The sequence below is a fragment of the Saccoglossus kowalevskii genome, chromosome 15 (assembly GCF_978046115.1).
Source record: "Saccoglossus kowalevskii chromosome 15, keSacKowa6.1, whole genome shotgun sequence".
In the NCBI taxonomy this organism is placed as follows: domain Eukaryota; kingdom Metazoa; phylum Hemichordata; class Enteropneusta; family Harrimaniidae; genus Saccoglossus; species Saccoglossus kowalevskii.
Genome location: NC_140655.1, coordinates 19,298,932 through 19,316,242, shown reverse-complemented (window position 1 = coordinate 19,316,242; position 17,311 = coordinate 19,298,932). Strand labels below are relative to the sequence as shown.

At 34.4% G+C, this 17,311-nt stretch overlaps 1 protein-coding gene across 1 annotated transcript; it reads left to right on the top strand.

The window, feature by feature from the left end:
• Positions 1-4,010: 4,010 nt before the first annotated feature.
• Positions 4,011-17,099, top strand: LOC144359386 (allatostatin-A receptor-like). The gene is made up of 3 exons (XM_085508498.1): positions 4,011-4,374; positions 12,582-12,874; positions 16,398-17,099. The coding sequence occupies exons 1-3, from the start codon at positions 4,011-4,013 to the stop codon at positions 17,097-17,099; spliced, it is 1,359 nt and encodes a 452-aa protein (XP_085364624.1).
• The last annotated feature ends 212 nt before the right edge of the window (positions 17,100-17,311 follow it).

Below are 17,311 nucleotides of genomic sequence, written 5' to 3'. Positions count from 1 at the left end.
GTATATTGCGTAGTGCATTCGTTGTATCGCGTACTACTTTTGATTTATTGTGCGGTTCGTTCGACACTCACAGTGTTACTATAAGCACAGTCCCTCAACATTCGGAGGTTAGATATCACAAAAAATGGATAACATTATATGTGGCCAGATTTCAACCGGAATCCATACACTTATCAGGATGCCATACAAGTTAAATAGATGGGAACGTCCTAAAGGATAATAATGTCGTCCCAATCAATTTCTCTGTCGCTGAAATCGAGGAATCGTCATGTTTTCCCCGCATTTCGTTATAATAAAATACTCGAAAGAAAGTTGTAACTTGTCAGTAGTGAATAGGAAAATAAAGTTGTGTGCGTCTGCGCGGAAATAAATCGCAAGGTATTCTGGGTAAAAATGATGTCATACTATATGTTAATTTTATGTTAATGTTGACAGCGTGGGGATTACCGGTAAGCTAATTTTACGAACGCGAAACGTGCATTGTGACAATAGAACTCGGAGCGTTTCCTAACCGGGTGTTGAAAGACTGTGTATGAACAAGCGTCTACCCATGAACCTTTGCGTTTTAGCGTGTGTTGTTATCGTCGTTTGGGACTCAACTCCCGCGCGTGCGCAGGCGACGAACCTCCCCTTTTAAATACACTTATTTATTTATATTTTATTTTATCAAGCTAGAAAAATCATTTACTGGCTTGTACAATAAAGTAGTTCACAAATAACACATTTATCAAATATTAAAAATCACAAATAGGAAAAAAATGCTCTCTAAAAGAAGCGACTACATTGTTTTTAAAAATTAAAATTATAAAAATACCAATTGTGTCATTTTTGACATTGTATTAAATAGGCATTTTGGTACATGGAAAAGCGAGCGCAACTTCGTAGAACAAGTTGCAACATGTAAAGGGACTTCAGATAAAATGTAGGAGCAATCGTAATAAGAATGAATGGAATATTGTAAAAAAATTAAAAGAGGCAAATTGAAAGGTTGCAGAGTGATACATAATATTTTGATTATTATATTTGACCTTATACATAAAGTTTTTATAAATTTCTTGTTCAACTCGTTCAATTTTATTAACAAGAAATGTTTGTGGAGGAGACCACACCTGAGAACAGTACCCAAGGTTGCTCCTCATTATCAAAAGATTTACACGTCCGCTTTAGAAAACATTTTAAAAGCTATGCTTACACAATTATTTATATGGTATCTAAAACTCGTTTATAAAACACCTAAATCGCGTATAAACGTGATTCCACTAACAACAACATTACGGATTTTATATATGTGTCTTTGAATTATGCTTAATGCTAAAAAATATAACATTATATTTACTGAAGTTAATTTTAAGTTGCCATTTAGAACACCGTCTAAACGATCACGATATTTCTGTAGCTTCATACAATCGGATGAACTTTGTATACAAGTGTACAGCTTCAATTCATCAACAAACATGGATTTAGAATGTCTAAGACATCTTGGAAGGTCATTGACATAAATAATGAACAATATTTAGAAATAGAAAATACACGAAATAACAACACAAAAGTATTTATTTATACAAAATGAATTTTGCTGCATGATATGTAAATTTAATATGTTTGCAAATAAATACTACAACATTGATTGTTTTCATGGAATTGAATTTAGGCTTTATAATTTCATTGTATGTATAAAATATCTCGCATCATAATTGAGCAACGTTTCAATAATGAAGTAAAATTTATCCTAAATTATAAAGCATACATACGATACTATATACAATAGTATGAATCGGGTTATTTATAAACAAAACATAAACGTCAACCGAGGATTTCTATGTAATATCATTATTTATTGATGATGAAAATGTATCACAAATGATACGTATAATAAGTTTAAATCAATAAAAATAAATGCACGACTGGTACCCCATAGGTAAAGAGTGTGGGAATACAGTGGACAAGCATTAATATGTTAACAAATGGGGGATATTATAAAGCATGCATTTTAGTATATATACCCAGGTAATGGGTTTGGGAAAGTGTACATATAGTATATATAACCAGATAGGCAAAGGGCATGGGAAGTTTGATACATGATATACATGATTGGATAATAGATATCGGAAGGCACGTGGTATATCTGACCTGGTAATGATTATTGAAAGGCAGATGCATAGTGTATATGACTAGGACACTAATATGAGAGTACAGTCACATGGAATATATAACAAAGTAATGGATTTAAGAAAAGGCAGCCGCATGGTATATATCTGACTAGGTGAAAGGTTATGAAAGGTGAACCTATATGACACGTGGTATATATGACCAGATAATGAATATTGTACAGCACTGTTCATATATATTATATTGTGTACTTGATTATGTAAACAGTATATATGGAACGAGGGAATTATAATATATACAACAACATATAGATACAGTGTATGTGGCAATATACATGGGCAGGCATGGAGTAGGTAGTTGATGTTTTGAAAATAATTGTTGTATTAGCCGTTGGTGGCAGTGTGTTAAGTTTTCTAAATGTCCGCGAGTTTATGAATAACGGGTGCTGTAATAGTTATTTTCTGTTTACTGCGAGATCTCGCGTATTGCGTGGAAGGCGCGAACTGAACGTCTGCAGCAAAAATCGAACGATTTGATTTTGAAATTGGTCGTCATCAAATATGTATAGCACATTTTTAAGGGTGAACATAATCCCAAAATAGGTTCGTGTTTGTCGGGTCAAACGCGATGTTTTGACGTCATTCTGACGCTATGACCTTTGGTTGTTTTTACATTAGGTTCCACGCATAACGCGGGAACTCACTTCGATCATTAATTAGAGAATCAATGTATTATATTGTATCAAAATGCAATCATATATTAAAAATGAAATTTAATTACAGTTTCATTGAACTTTATCTAGTTACAATACATAACCTTCAATGAAATATAATTTTTACTTAAGTAATACTCATTTAAAAAAACAAACATATTAATTTTAGTAAAACTCCAAGACGTGGCATGTTTTACAATGTTTTACTAGACGAATTTTATTTTAAAACCCGACAGTTTTATTCTGATTTATTTTGGTCGGATCCTGTTTCCCTCTAGGCGCAAAGAAACTACTTTGTTAGTTGGCATTTTTGTGTGGTTTCATTTCATAATTTGCCTGAGTCTAATATAAGTAGTTCTGATGAGAGGTCACCCGGAATTGACGGTCTTCCCACAGAGTTTTACATATAAATTTAGGTCACTGCTTACATGATCTTATTTAACAATGTACCGTTGTAACATCACTTTCCATTGTTAAAAAAAATGAAGATCTTCTTAAAGGCACTGTCGCTTCGAATTAAACAAGCACTTGGCGATATTATACACATTGACCAATCGTACTCAAATATTTGACATTTTTCACCTCATGCATGATCATATTGTGTGACGATACATTTTTGCACTCGATCAGGAAAAAGCGTTTGTTTGAGTGCACCATGATCAACTGTTGATTCAATTTAAATACATTTTAATAGCCCTTTATTTTGGGAAACAATTTACTGACAATATTAAAATAATTTACACTGGTTCGACAAGAATTGCTCGCATGAATGATTCCCTTACTGCACCAGTTTTATATGTGAGATATACTTCTATAGAGGGATTGTGGTGTAACCTATTCTACCTTGATATAGCTTCTACTTTTCTTTGCCGGCCGATAATAGCGTTTTTTTTAAGGTTCGCTTCCTAATATCGTTTATGGTCTGCCACCAATAGTGTGTTAAGCTCCGCCCCTTAATAGTGGATTTTGGTTCACGCGTTCACATTATCATTTGGTCCGCCCCTAATGGTGCTATGTGCAGAACTATGCAATAAATAAAAAAATGTGATTAAATCGTCACGGGTATATTGAGTAGATTGTGTTCATGTAAACCAATCACCGGTGACATGACAAAGTAATTCAATGTTATGACGCCGTCATAAGTGTCGTGTTAGTCACTGGGGTTGCTGTTTTCTCTGATAACCTCGGCATGTCCAACTTCACGCATCTTCCGACCGTGGCGTCGAAGACCTTTACTACACTCGGGCAGTTATTGGAAACGACGATGCGAGATGTTTTAAATATTACTTTGTCACCCGAAAACGTAACGACTTCGGGCAGCTTGACCAATGCAACATTCATCGAGCACGTGAAGGGTCTTGCTCACAACGTCTCAACGTGCCACGATTGCGAACCCCCCAACGAAAGCTCCGCGACAGCTAGATTCGAAGTACCATTTCTGATTACCGTATGCATAGTGGGTCTCATTGGGAACGTGCTTGTGTGTATCGTGTATTCGCAGAAACAGAACAGACGCTCGAATGCGTGTTACTACATCCTGAACTTAGCTATCGGTGAGTACGCATTTATCATCAACAGTGCGGGAAACCGATTATTTTACAAAACGTTGAGTACTAGTATTGTACTGTGCAAAAGTTACTATTAGATATTTTATGCAATATACGACAAAGTTTTTGGGCAGCCGAAGTGACTTATTGATAATAATTGGCACTTGTATGTACTCAAATCATACATATTGACGTATGCTGTTTGACTATTTAATATCAAAAAATACACAAGTTTTAATCGAGTTAAAAATGTTTATATGAAAGGCGGTAGTCGCGTGGCGTCGCGTTCGATCTAGATCTCAAAGTGACGTCACGTATACAACAAATATAATTGAATTTAAACGAAAATTAACCTTACCTATACGTCATTCGAACAATGAATGACAAGGCGCGAGAATGATCGATTTGCATGACGTGATGAGATTGTTGTAACCGCGGTGTTTGATCATAGAATTCGCTAAGAATCGCTAGTGAGTATGTGAAAGATCTGGTTCGGCGATAGTCTCGCTCATTTCCGTTCACGCAATCAAACATTTCCAAGAACCCCATGCGTATTGAAACGTTATTAGTTAGAATTACAATTGTTTGACGCGCACGAAATTGGATCGTTTTCAAACGCTCCCAAAACACGAAGGTTTCGTTCTCTTGAGATATCCATTACGTATCCCCGTACACGTGTATGAATATTGCATAACAATATCTCATAAATTCTTGATACAAATTTGACATGTGTTCCTGGCACAATTCATAAAAAAATATAGAGAAAATGGATTTATTGTGTCGATCCATGAAGTTGATGATAGGTATTTACAAATGTGTTTCTAAACTACAGCTTTCTGCATTTCACTGTTGTACTAATAAAGTTTAAATTTATAAATATTTAAATCCAATAATAAGTAAATAATATAAAATTACCAAATAAAATATAAATGCAAAATTAACTTATGTCTTATTCTTCTATACATATATAATCTACATTACATCCATCTTGGACTTAACAATTGTCGCTAGGTGTGCTGTCTAGTAAATATCATATAAGAAATATGATATAAGTTTTTTTCACCCGCGAAACTGGTGTGTAATGTTAAGAATAAAAATTCAAGTTATAGTTGTGAATTTGGTTATTCCATGAGAGTGAGACGTTTGTATCCATATTAAAATTACAACTGTTGACTAGCCCTTACCATCGTTGCAGATGGTGCCCATGGACTTTTGATTTTATGGTCCACGTTTCTCTACATAAATCGTTTTTTAATCAAATTTCAAAAAAAAAATATTTGCGTGAAATATTACTAAATGCTCAATATTTGCATCTTGGGATTTAATTGTATATTCTAAACCCTCCCCCCCCTACTTAATCTATATAATCTTAATTTAAAGTAATAACAAACACAGCTAAGAAACCCCAAAAGCAAATTGATTAGCGGTTTTCGTGATCAGTTTATTTTAGCGCCCGCTGTAACTTCACAGCTAAATAATAGATAATTCTAAACTCTACTAGAATGCTAATTCATGAACAATTTCAATTCACATCTACACTCCTGAAAATTTTACGGTTAATTTGGAATATTAGCGGTGTTTGAAATAAACTGGATGTATGTACACCCCGGAAAAATGAAAAAAAAATTAACACATATATATTTTAGAATACTTAAAGGCATAAGGATACAGTCTTGTTTTTCCTTGAATTTCAGAATTTCCGATATTGATGTACAGTGTCTGTTACGGGCGTTGCCAAGTGCCGCAGGTTAGCTTAATTCAGGTTAAATCCCTATTTTGGCAACATAAAATAATGGATTTAAAAACGAAAGTGATCATATTGTCTCAATATATTGTCTCTGACGAGAACTCCCTTTTCACACTTACAAGATCAAAACCAACCCGTTTTTCAGCCGTTTACAGTTAAGATTGTCGCAGTATTAATTTTATGCTAATTGAATGATTACTTGAACATTTTCCAGGATTTCCTGAAAAACCTTGTTAAATGCGAGAACAGAATACTTATATATTATTTTCTCTTTCATTGTGGTAACATGTGACCGAGGTAATCCAGCCAAGAAAGGCACTCATTCCATCTTTATAAATATTTATAAATGTCAATTGAACCCATGCCAGCCAGTCAACTAATGCTTTTCTCAAATGACGGTTAATTTTGATCATAGCGTTTTGGATTTACCTCGCTTACTGCCTCGCTGTTCTCATTCGGGTTAATAAAACAGTTGTTATTTATTGTTTCGGCCAATATCAAGATTTGTCATTCGCAAGTGGCTGTTATTAACTGAAACCAGACAATAAAAATTTGGAACCGATATGATAATTGAGGTTATACTACTCTTTTTCTCGTTCCTCTTGTTCTAAGTATGATGCTTATTTTCGGAAGTAGACAATTTCCAATCGAATTTGTCGATATTCCACTGAACGGGTACTTTTAACCCGTATCTAGTCAGGTCAATATATAAGAACATAGGACTGGCAGGGTAATTGTAAAACAAAGTAACGGTCTACTTACCAGTAAACAGACATTCTTTTCATACAGCAACTAGTGATCAAAATGAGAAAATCTAAATATTCAGAAATTGAATAGTTTAGTTTACTGGAATGATAATTATCGCGACGCGTGGAAACTGTCAATGAACAAGTAAAAGCTCGGGAATGAGTTTTATTCATTGTTTATTCATAATTAAGTTTCTTTGAAGATTTGGTTGTTTCGTATCACTCTCCTTACCATCTAGGGGTTTATCGACATTTGCCACTTTTAACACCTTCAGTTTAGGGCGTTGCAGCGCAACGGGTAAAGTTTTGATCTGTTCATGTCACTGGTACGCGTTTAACTCCGTATTGTCAAGCTGCTGCGATCGGTCTTATTTGCTACCAACTGTACATTGAACTGTTGACGGAGCAGGGTGGTTTCCTGGGTAACGTATTCGAATCGAAATTAAAATAAATTACAGAAAATAAACCATGTAGAATCTGAACTAGCAATATTGAATTTGTAAAGGTTATTCAATCCGAGTGATAAAGCTAAGTTAAAAATGCTAGTGAAATTCGAAAGGTTTAGAACAGAATAGCGAACTTCACTGTGTGGAGTCCGGTCAAACCTCAGTGACAGCAATTTTTGGAATTCGCATTTCCATAATATGGTAGGATGAAAATACCCCGTAAAATACCGCAAAATTACGGCATGCTGTAACTTACGGCGTTACGGTGACAGATGTATAACAATAAGTAGATACATGCGTAGTATACAATATTTACTTTTCCTAAGTGCCTGTATGATATCTAGTTATCCCAGATTGTTCTTTCATGTCTTTACTCTAACACTGTAAGGCATTTACGCAAATCTTTTCAGCCAAAAATTGAATATTTCCGTCTTTATACAAATATTACAATTTTACATTACAGAAATATAATAAGTAAAGAAGTAAAGATTAACTTTGTTAAGTTAGTCGAGTCAATCTCCCATATCTAATGAAGTAACAGAAAATAACAAAACTTCCTCCTTACTTTAGGACACACCGATACACATACCATCTGACTGTGATTGCTTCGTGTCACGATCCGATCTATTTTTGTTCTGAAAATTCATCAAAATCAGGCATCTTTGTCACTCTGGAATCTGGATCTCAGTCATATACATATATAGTATAGATGGATTTCATTCAAACTTTGTACATTAATTGAGATTTGAAAGTTATTTTTGGAACCATCATATTTACGATTTCGAAGATACTCTGGTAAAATAATTATTAATTTGTGAGTCAATTCAAGCGTGACTGTTTCACTATTCGTAAAAAAACACCACTACATGAGTAAAACGACTTAATTTCACTGTGTGAATTGTTTGAGGTTGGGAGAATTTACAAACACTTCATATTGTATTAATTATTCATTGATTTAGAATGGTATACACATTTCTTACTAAACCAAGGTCAAGTGAAGATCAACTGTGTGATGACCCTGAAATGAGTATTTGCCACTTGACAAGATCATCACAAGGTTGAATCTTAAAGTTAAATAATGCTGGCAGTTCTTACCAACAAGTTGATTCATGTCGCATTTCGTTGTTTTCGTATATGCATAATACATACAGGCCTTAGGCATGGTGCTCTAATTTACTAAGCAATATATGAGTAATCCAGATATCAATAGTTTGGGTTGTGGCCAATTAACAAAATGCATTTTTAAGGAGTTATTCCTTCCCATTGTGGAACAAAATACAATATCTTTTTTTTTCGTTATATTATCACATATATGGAGATAGATAGATGCGGTTGGTGAAAATGGCGTATGGGTCGTTCTCAGGCATGTTTCCATGGCAACCATTTCAAAATATATGAAAATCCGATAAAACAGACATAATGTAATGAAATAATCACGAAATATGCGACCATTTTCACTCAATTTTTATGAAATATTAATTTCCCTCGTTCAAAGAAGTATCATTTTATATTTTAAAAAACACACAAACACTGCATTTGTATGATATATCTCTAATCCATCAGAAAAAATAGAAGAGAAATAAAAATAAATGACTAAAATTCGACATTCTGTTTTTGTCGTGACAACCTGTTAAATACTTAAAACAACTTGTATATAACATGATGCATTGTATGTAGTATATATGGTAAGATGATTTCCCGAACACATGAGTAAAAATATATGGTGTTCAAAGTGCTAAATTTGAGAACAAAATTGTGCACCATAATACTGATAATAAGTACATGTGCGGCGCTTTATGTATTGTTTTACTCTAATTACTTGATTTGCATATTTATTGATATGGTCCAACAATTACCATTTTCATGGGTATTTGTACAAAACTTCTGAATTCCAACCATTAATGACACGAATCTAATGAAAATTTTTATATAACCATTGTACCTTAAATTGGCATTGAAGAAAACATCCGAAATACGACTACTCAATTAAGCACTCTGATCTCTCCATTGAATGTCGTTCCCTCCATGGTACGACTTCATATGTACTATAAATGCATTATCTCTATTGCACGATGTATCATAAATAATACCCTTTACCACAATAGATTGCTCAATAACCTTTCGGTACGTCATTGGTTACAAATACAGCGAATTACTCATCCTAAACGTTTGGCTATATTTAACACTAACAATTTGAGCTTTGGATAATCGCATGCTAAGAAAACAAATTAGGCAATCAGTTTTCACCATGGCAATCATGAAATTTTCCTTGAAGTTTGATTTGAGTTGAGATTTCCTAGCAAACAACAAGACTCTCCATTAAGAAATGGCACGCTGAAAGCCGTATGTTGCAAAGGTGGAAATTATGTGCGCGTTGTGAACAGTTTTTTTACTTCGAAGTACACATGACGTGTGAATATTTTATATATCATATTTTGTACAACAGTAATATAAATGCTTGGGGTCTTTATCGCATTTCAAATGTAACACATCGTTCTTGTAAGTATCACGTGACACAGAAATACATTTGCTAAATGGTAACTATGTGCATTCACGGGATTACAGTCAGAAAAGGTCGTCTACATAACTCTCTACATAACAAAACGACATTTCGATAATTTCGATATCTCGTCATAAACCATTTATTTATTCAACGCTGCTATGGAAACGTTATCAAACATTATAACTGTTAATATCAACGTTTTGATTGCCGTCAGTCAAAAGGAAAAATGAACACTGCCTCGTTACCGCATTTTAAATTGATATTGTTACATATCATTTCAACTATATTTAATATTCCATTACTATGAATCAAATATTTGTCAAATATGTGTTCGAATCTCAGGGTTAATGTGACTACTGTAATATGACTAATTTTCACTGGGTTTAAATTTCACTGATTTAGTGTTTCAGGCATATTTAGTGGGTTTAAAATTCACGGTTTTATCATTTGGATAATGTGTTCCATGCTCAATTTTACATATTCACTGGGTTTTAATTTAGCGCATTTTCCAGTCAGCGAAAAAAGCCAAATTAAAACCCAGTGAATAATTAACCCCTTTACAGTATTCAAACTAATCAATACTGTATATCGGCGATTCTGGAGCTTTCTAATCTCAGGAAATTGAGGAAACCATTTAGGAGGAACCTAAATTTAAGGAAATTAATTTTATATGTGGGTATTTAGAACATCTAAGGTTTTATGCCATTGACAATATTTTTTAAGAATTTCCTGTAAGTCATGTTACTCGTGATTCAAACAATATTCAACACATATTACTCCTAGCTAGAGTTTAATATCTTTGAACAACTTTAAATTTATTTGATTATTTTAATCAAGGTTTCTAAATTAATGTTCTTCTATTGTTATCAACAAATATTAATTTGATTGTTTTTTGTTTAAAAATCAACGCAGTTAAAATGTTCATCCAAATATATACGAAAATCGCATGACCCATTTAATTTGTATGTGAATATGTTATATATTCAATGACAAAGTTCAGATAAATACAAATATATCATATTAGAATACATTGCTTGATAATATAATTTTCATTTTAAATACATTATCAGCAATCCAATGGGATCTATTTTTGCTATCTTGCTGTAAAATTCAACGGTATTGTCACGTTTGCTTTTTTAAGGGCAGCTACATATCACATCACTGCGGGGAGAGTCACATCCGTCCTTTATTTAAGTAAATTAAACATGTATTTTTGAAACTAAAGTAATGGAGTTTGATTACGCCAGCGGGTGTAAATCTGCATCGCTGACTGTGCCTACACGATGTTGATTCGAAACTAACATTTATTGAGGAAATTAATTGACAGAAGAATCTTATGAAAGTAATTAAACTTTACACCACTCTGTTATTCCGTCATTGAATGTGGATTTAAACCGCGAGCATTTAGAACTTAATTCGACTGCTGCACGCGTGTTATAAATTTCATTGTAATTCATTGCGAAGTTAGTCACATTATTTTTTAATATTCAATAAATACATAGACACAAATATTTTTACTTAAACATTAATGATAAACTTAACCATAGTTAAATAAAGATATTTTTCTATGAGCTTAAAACATCATCGCATAATGGTTACCTCAACACGCACAATTTCAATCATTGATTATCCGTCCACGATATTTTTATTGTTTGATTGAATACTAATAATCGATATTGTTAATTACTAGTAGCATTATTTCTGCCACACATACCTCTATATTCCATGTATTAGTTCAAATAATGACTTACCTCCACATTTAAAAGTTGTTTTTGGCTGAAATTAAGAGCTGTTAAAAAAATGCTGTATATAAAGTTTGCAGTGGGTGAGTGAACATTCTTAGGCTGACTACCTTCACTATTACGTGTTTGTTTATATTTGAATCGTTGTTTCAGTTCAATTTGACAACAACAATATTACTTGTTGGCAACTGGTATTATTACCCTATTGTCACTGAAATCCACATGTATAACTGTGAATTCGTAATTTCCATAAGTCACGCCCTCTAGTGATAGAGCGCTCATGTGACGTCAAAATGACATAAATGGTGAAAGTAATGTCATTCAAATCGAATAGCTACAGGGCGAGATGTATAGAGAACGGGGCTTGCAATAGAGTGTGATAATAAAGTGTACATTAATACAGATATTGCGAGGAGTCTGTTTTATAAAGCTTTTTTTTCAAAGTTCAAACACAGTCAAGTATGTCATTTGTGGATCACTAATGCTTTAAAGTTGGAGGGTCGTCACCTGCGCACGTGCACGGGAATTGAGTCCCAGGCGACGATAACAACACACGCTAAAAACACAAAGGCTCGTGGGTAGACGCTTGTTTGTAAACAACAACAGGCTGTGGCCATTTGACGCATGCGCAGGTGACGACTGCCCTGCTTTAAGATTACACAAGTGTACAGTATGTAATGTACATACATGTAATGCATGAACCCTACATAAACCTATTAACACTAGGTGTCAATACGATATTGATTTTTTGGAATGTGTGTTGATTGTCAAAGAGTAGCAGACTTGAAAGCAGTCCGGGATAGCAGTTATATCGCAGCTTTTTTACAAAAAAATGAGTACGTCTATTAATCGTCCATACGTCGTTAGAAAATAATATACGCGTGTTGTTAGTTATTTGTTATGTGATCAATGTATTCGTACTGTCAAATTAATAATACAAATAATAATTATTTATCCAAAATTCAATGAGAATCTCGTCACTCCATACGACTTATTCATTAATCAATTTAAATTCTGTTTTACTTTTAGGTGATTTATTGGCCATCTTTGTTGTCGTATTTCATATCACCGAATTCTTCAAGGAAACATGGCCGTTGTTGTGGAGATCAGATTGGGCTTGTATCATTCTACGATATTTACGATTTGTTGGATTTAACGTCACTATTTTCACAATGGTTGCCATAGCAATAGATCGCTACTTTGCCATCTGCCATCCGATGAAGTTCAAATTCAAGTTCACCAATAAGAGAACAAAGTTATCAATACTCGCTATTTGGTCTGTAGCCTGTGTTGCAGCTATACCAACAGCGTTTATGTTTCAGGTATGTTATAGAGAAAATGTATTTATCAGAAATTGGATAACTGGGAGAAATCAACCGGTATTCCACGACATACCACATCTCGCCACGCATGAAATACCACATCTCGCCACGAACGAGATACCACATCTCGCTCGATTTTCGACTTCAAGAACAGGTGACTTAGGTTTCAATCTTAGCAATCTCAAGGATACATATGTAAAGTTAATTTCACAAAACATGTATCAATTAACGAGAGGGGTGCCCCTCATTCATTCGGGGGGGGGGGTTGTATGAAAAATGTAAGAAATAGGATGTGACTGCCAAATAATCAAGTAGCTGTAGCAATATACCCCCACACACATGACAATATAATTGTATACATATAACAGTATACCCCCCCCCACCCACACACACACGATATAAATCTGCATGGAAAAACCTTTATGTAAAATAATGTAATCTGTATGGGGAAAAAACATGTGTATTTCATTCAAAATAAACAGTGGGCCGGGAAGTATAGTAGTAGTCACTTTTTTAAGTTCCACGTGAAATCGTTGTAACATTATCACTATATGATAAAACAAAAAATTTCAATATCCAACTTTCCATGTTATACCAAACTATTGGCAGCTTTGGCAGGTATTCATATGGGTAGTCGATATTTTTCTGATTACTTCATGGGTCCCGTTATTAAAAAAATTGGGCTAATTCTTCCTTACGCTAGCAGTTGTATGAACCCCCTTATCTATTCATTTGTCAACCCCGAATTCCGATATGCGTGTTATTGCTTGATATGCTGCAAGCCCATCAAACAAGCAATGCTTGAAGAAAGCTTGCGCGCCCTCCCGTCGATTCGGTCCTTTAGTAGCGATGATTTGAGCACACAAAGAGATGACGTGAGAACACAAGCAGATGCCGCAAACACGCAAACAGATGACAAAGGCATGGGAGTTATTAACAACGCGATGGATTTGGAGTTGGAAGACAAAGCAGAAATTGCGAGCTTCTCAAATATAAACATAGTGAAACAATTATAACCTTGCCCTTTCCTTGGCAGGTATTCATATGGGTAATTGTCCGTCGTCGACCGTCAACAATTATATTTTCGACTTCCACCTCAACACGGGTCAACTCTTGTTGACAGCATTTAATGTCAACGAGACTTGTTGTGTGTCACACCATGTTGCAACTTGAAAGACTACCGTCACATGTTGCGATTTGTTGATTGAAGTAAAGACATGCAGCAGGTTGATACACGAATCGGCATTTGTTGTTTTAGAACGTGATCTAGAAATTGAACATTGCCTCCTTTTGAATATTGATAATATATGATCTGGTAACTCTTTAAAAGTTATATTTAATTCACCAAAATGTGCTGCATATGTTTGTATATTACTTTAATTATGCGTGTAATAGAACGTTAAAACAGGACAAAAATGTCGTAGTGTCTTCAAAACAGCCCGTGGGATATAACTAACGTGCAAGCATACATCTTTGATGATGGTGGTGCATTTTAATGGAGTAAAGATATCTCAGCGCCATTTTCCATTTTAAAAGATCCGCATTTTGACATTGAACTAAAAACAACGAAGTTCAAGTTTAAAATTCGGTCTACGTCATTCATACATTACCCGGGGCCTTGTTAATCATCCGAAAAAGAAGATAACCAACTTGCGATATCTTAATATCTCGTCTGAATGACCCCTTAGTGTAAAGCAAATAAATCAGTTTCACACATCTTTGATTTTATCCCATCTGACGATATTCGCCTACTCGTAATGAAGACAACTCTTATCTCGAAACGTCCTTAGGACTAACATATTTGCGATAAAGTCATTGAATAATTAAATGTTACATACCGTTTAAAATTCACAAGAGAATTAACAATCTATTTTAGATTTGATAAATCACTTAAATAAATCAATAAATAATGTTTTAAGTAGTTCAATGCGTATTTTGATATTATGATATGAATAAATAAGTGTTCTAGATAAATGACAGGTGCCTTTAAGGCGCGATGGTCGTCGTCGTTGTCGTCGTCGATCCGGGGCTCATAGCGACGTACACAGCACATGTCAAATACATTGGGATTTTTTACATTGTTTTTCGATTATGCGCTGCTCGACGACCACCGCCTTTAGGGGAGAATTACAATAGATGAAGTAAGTAAAAAGTGCTATAGTAATCATCAGGATACACTGTGTTAAGAGACGCTGATAGGTCTGTGAGAGGTTTAAATAATTAAGTGTGTTGATTAGTGTTTCTTCATTGGAGTAATATATGTGTCGAGGTTATATGAATGTAAATTACTAGTACCGGTAACATTTCTTTTATACCAACATCATTTACACAACAAATGTTCAATGAATTTTAAAACAGTGATCCAATTGCTTCCTCGCAAGCTATTTGCTTCAGATAGCTATATTCAGCGTTCTCTCTGGGAAAATAGCATAGCGTATTGACTAATTAACATAACATTAGAATATGTTAATTACATATATTGTCATTGTTCTGGTAAATTGTCTCGAGGAAATTTTACTCTATAATGTCCTGGGGAGAACCCTGGGATTTCGTTTTATCTAAATTAATATTCAGTGGCTTTGGTAGTACATACCTTTGTGACTGTTATCATTACAGTAAAAAAAGATTTACAAAGTCGTATTGGATAAGGAGTCGATTATATGTCGTAGAATCGATTCTAACATATAGCACTGTGCGGAACTTGCTATTGTTTTCATTATATACTATCACATGGTGTTCGCAGTGATGTTGCTTATCGACTGCTCTAAATAGTGCGTGGCGTAGAGCGCCGTGACATCAAAACGTGTACGCGCGTCTCGCTATACGTTGAAACACGCAGACGACACTCACTAAACTGTGAACTGATACTTGCTGCAATACTTGCTGCAAATATTGTTAATTTTAAGTAACAAACCCAAACAAAGATTTGTGTTAATAAATTAAATGTTAGAATGTTATGCAGATTCGGTGCTAATATAACGCAATATAGGCTGAACTTGGGAGTGGCCTGATCAAGATAAGATCGGGTGAGATGGAACGCACTTGATTTGTTCGGATTAATGTGCGCGCATCCAAAATTCGCCCAGAAAGATCGGGCAAGTACGGAAGCCCGATCGTGCGTTAATCAAGTTCGGTCTTACGCCATCGCCTGATAACGTATAGCAATGATGACGACACGCCATATTATTGGTACCAATTAAATTCATATGTGGTAAAACGTGACGTAAACATGATAATAATTATTATTATTAGTAGTAGTAGTATTTCATAATTCGTGTGAACAATTTACACACATACGACAAGCATAATAATGATTCAGTTTCTAGCTATATTCATGGTATTATTATTTATTTATTTATTTATTTATTTATTTATTTATTTATTTATTTATTTATTTATTTATTTATTTATTTATTTATTTATTTATTTACGCATGATATATGTGACACCACAATTGGTAATTGCGTTTTTAAAATGCAGCAAAAAAACGCAGCTCATGCCTGTGCAATTTGTTTATTTCCAGGCGATTTACCAATCAAACGATCAAGGAGTAACATACACTGGAAAGTCGCCATTTGCATGCAAATTAGTCATGCCTTTTGGTGATTGGTTTCGAGATTTCAAGGCCCTGTACCTGAATATCGTTTTATTCTACGTACCTGTGTCAATAACATCCATAGCGTATGCTGTAATCGTTCACAAAATATGGAAAAGTACCCGGATGATAAGTAGAAGAGGACATTTTACCAACTATTCGCACTGGAAAGCTGCTAGAATGTTGTTAATTGTATTTGTGACGTATGTACTTAGCTATGTACTTTTGTGTACCTATAATCTGGTCAGTCGATATTTTCCTGATTACTTCATGGATCCCGTTATTAAAAATGTTGGGCTAATTCTTCCTTACGCTAACAGTTGTATGAACCCCCTTATCTATTCATTCGTCAACCCCGAATTCCGATATGCGTGTTATTGCTTGATATGCTGCAGGCCTGTCAAACAAGCAATGCTTGAAGAAAGCTTGCGCGCCCTCGCGTCGATTCGGTCCTTTCGTAGCGATGACTTGAGCATACAAAGAGATGACGTGAGAACACAAGCAGATGACGCAAACACGCAAATAGATGACAAAGGCATGGGAGTTATTAACAACGCGATGGATTTGGAGTTGGAAGACAAAGGAGAAATCGCGAGCTTCTCAAATATAAACATAGTGAAACAATTATAACCTTGTCCCTGAAAATGGCTGGGATGTTGCAGTGCCAAATAAATATCCAGTTTGACGAAGATGATTGGATAATAATTATTATGGTAACCACAACAAAAATTGTGAGCCATATTTATATTGAAATTGTAGGATGTTATATATTTTCATCAATATATTGAAACCTATGGGATGTTATAGTGTCTACTAATATTCTAATATATTGAAAAACGTCA

Bases quoted from the DNA above. Each gene is read 5' to 3' on its own strand.
- LOC144359386 (XM_085508498.1), top strand. From the start codon at position 4,011: ATGTCCAACTTCACGCATCTTCCGACCGTGGCGTCGAAGACCTTTACT. The intron at 4,375-12,581 runs GTGAGTACGCAT...TTTTACTTTTAG, and splicing joins CATCCTGAACTTAGCTATCG to GTGATTTATTGGCCATCTTT. The intron at 12,875-16,397 runs GTATGTTATAGA...GTTTATTTCCAG, and splicing joins CAACAGCGTTTATGTTTCAG to GCGATTTACCAATCAAACGA.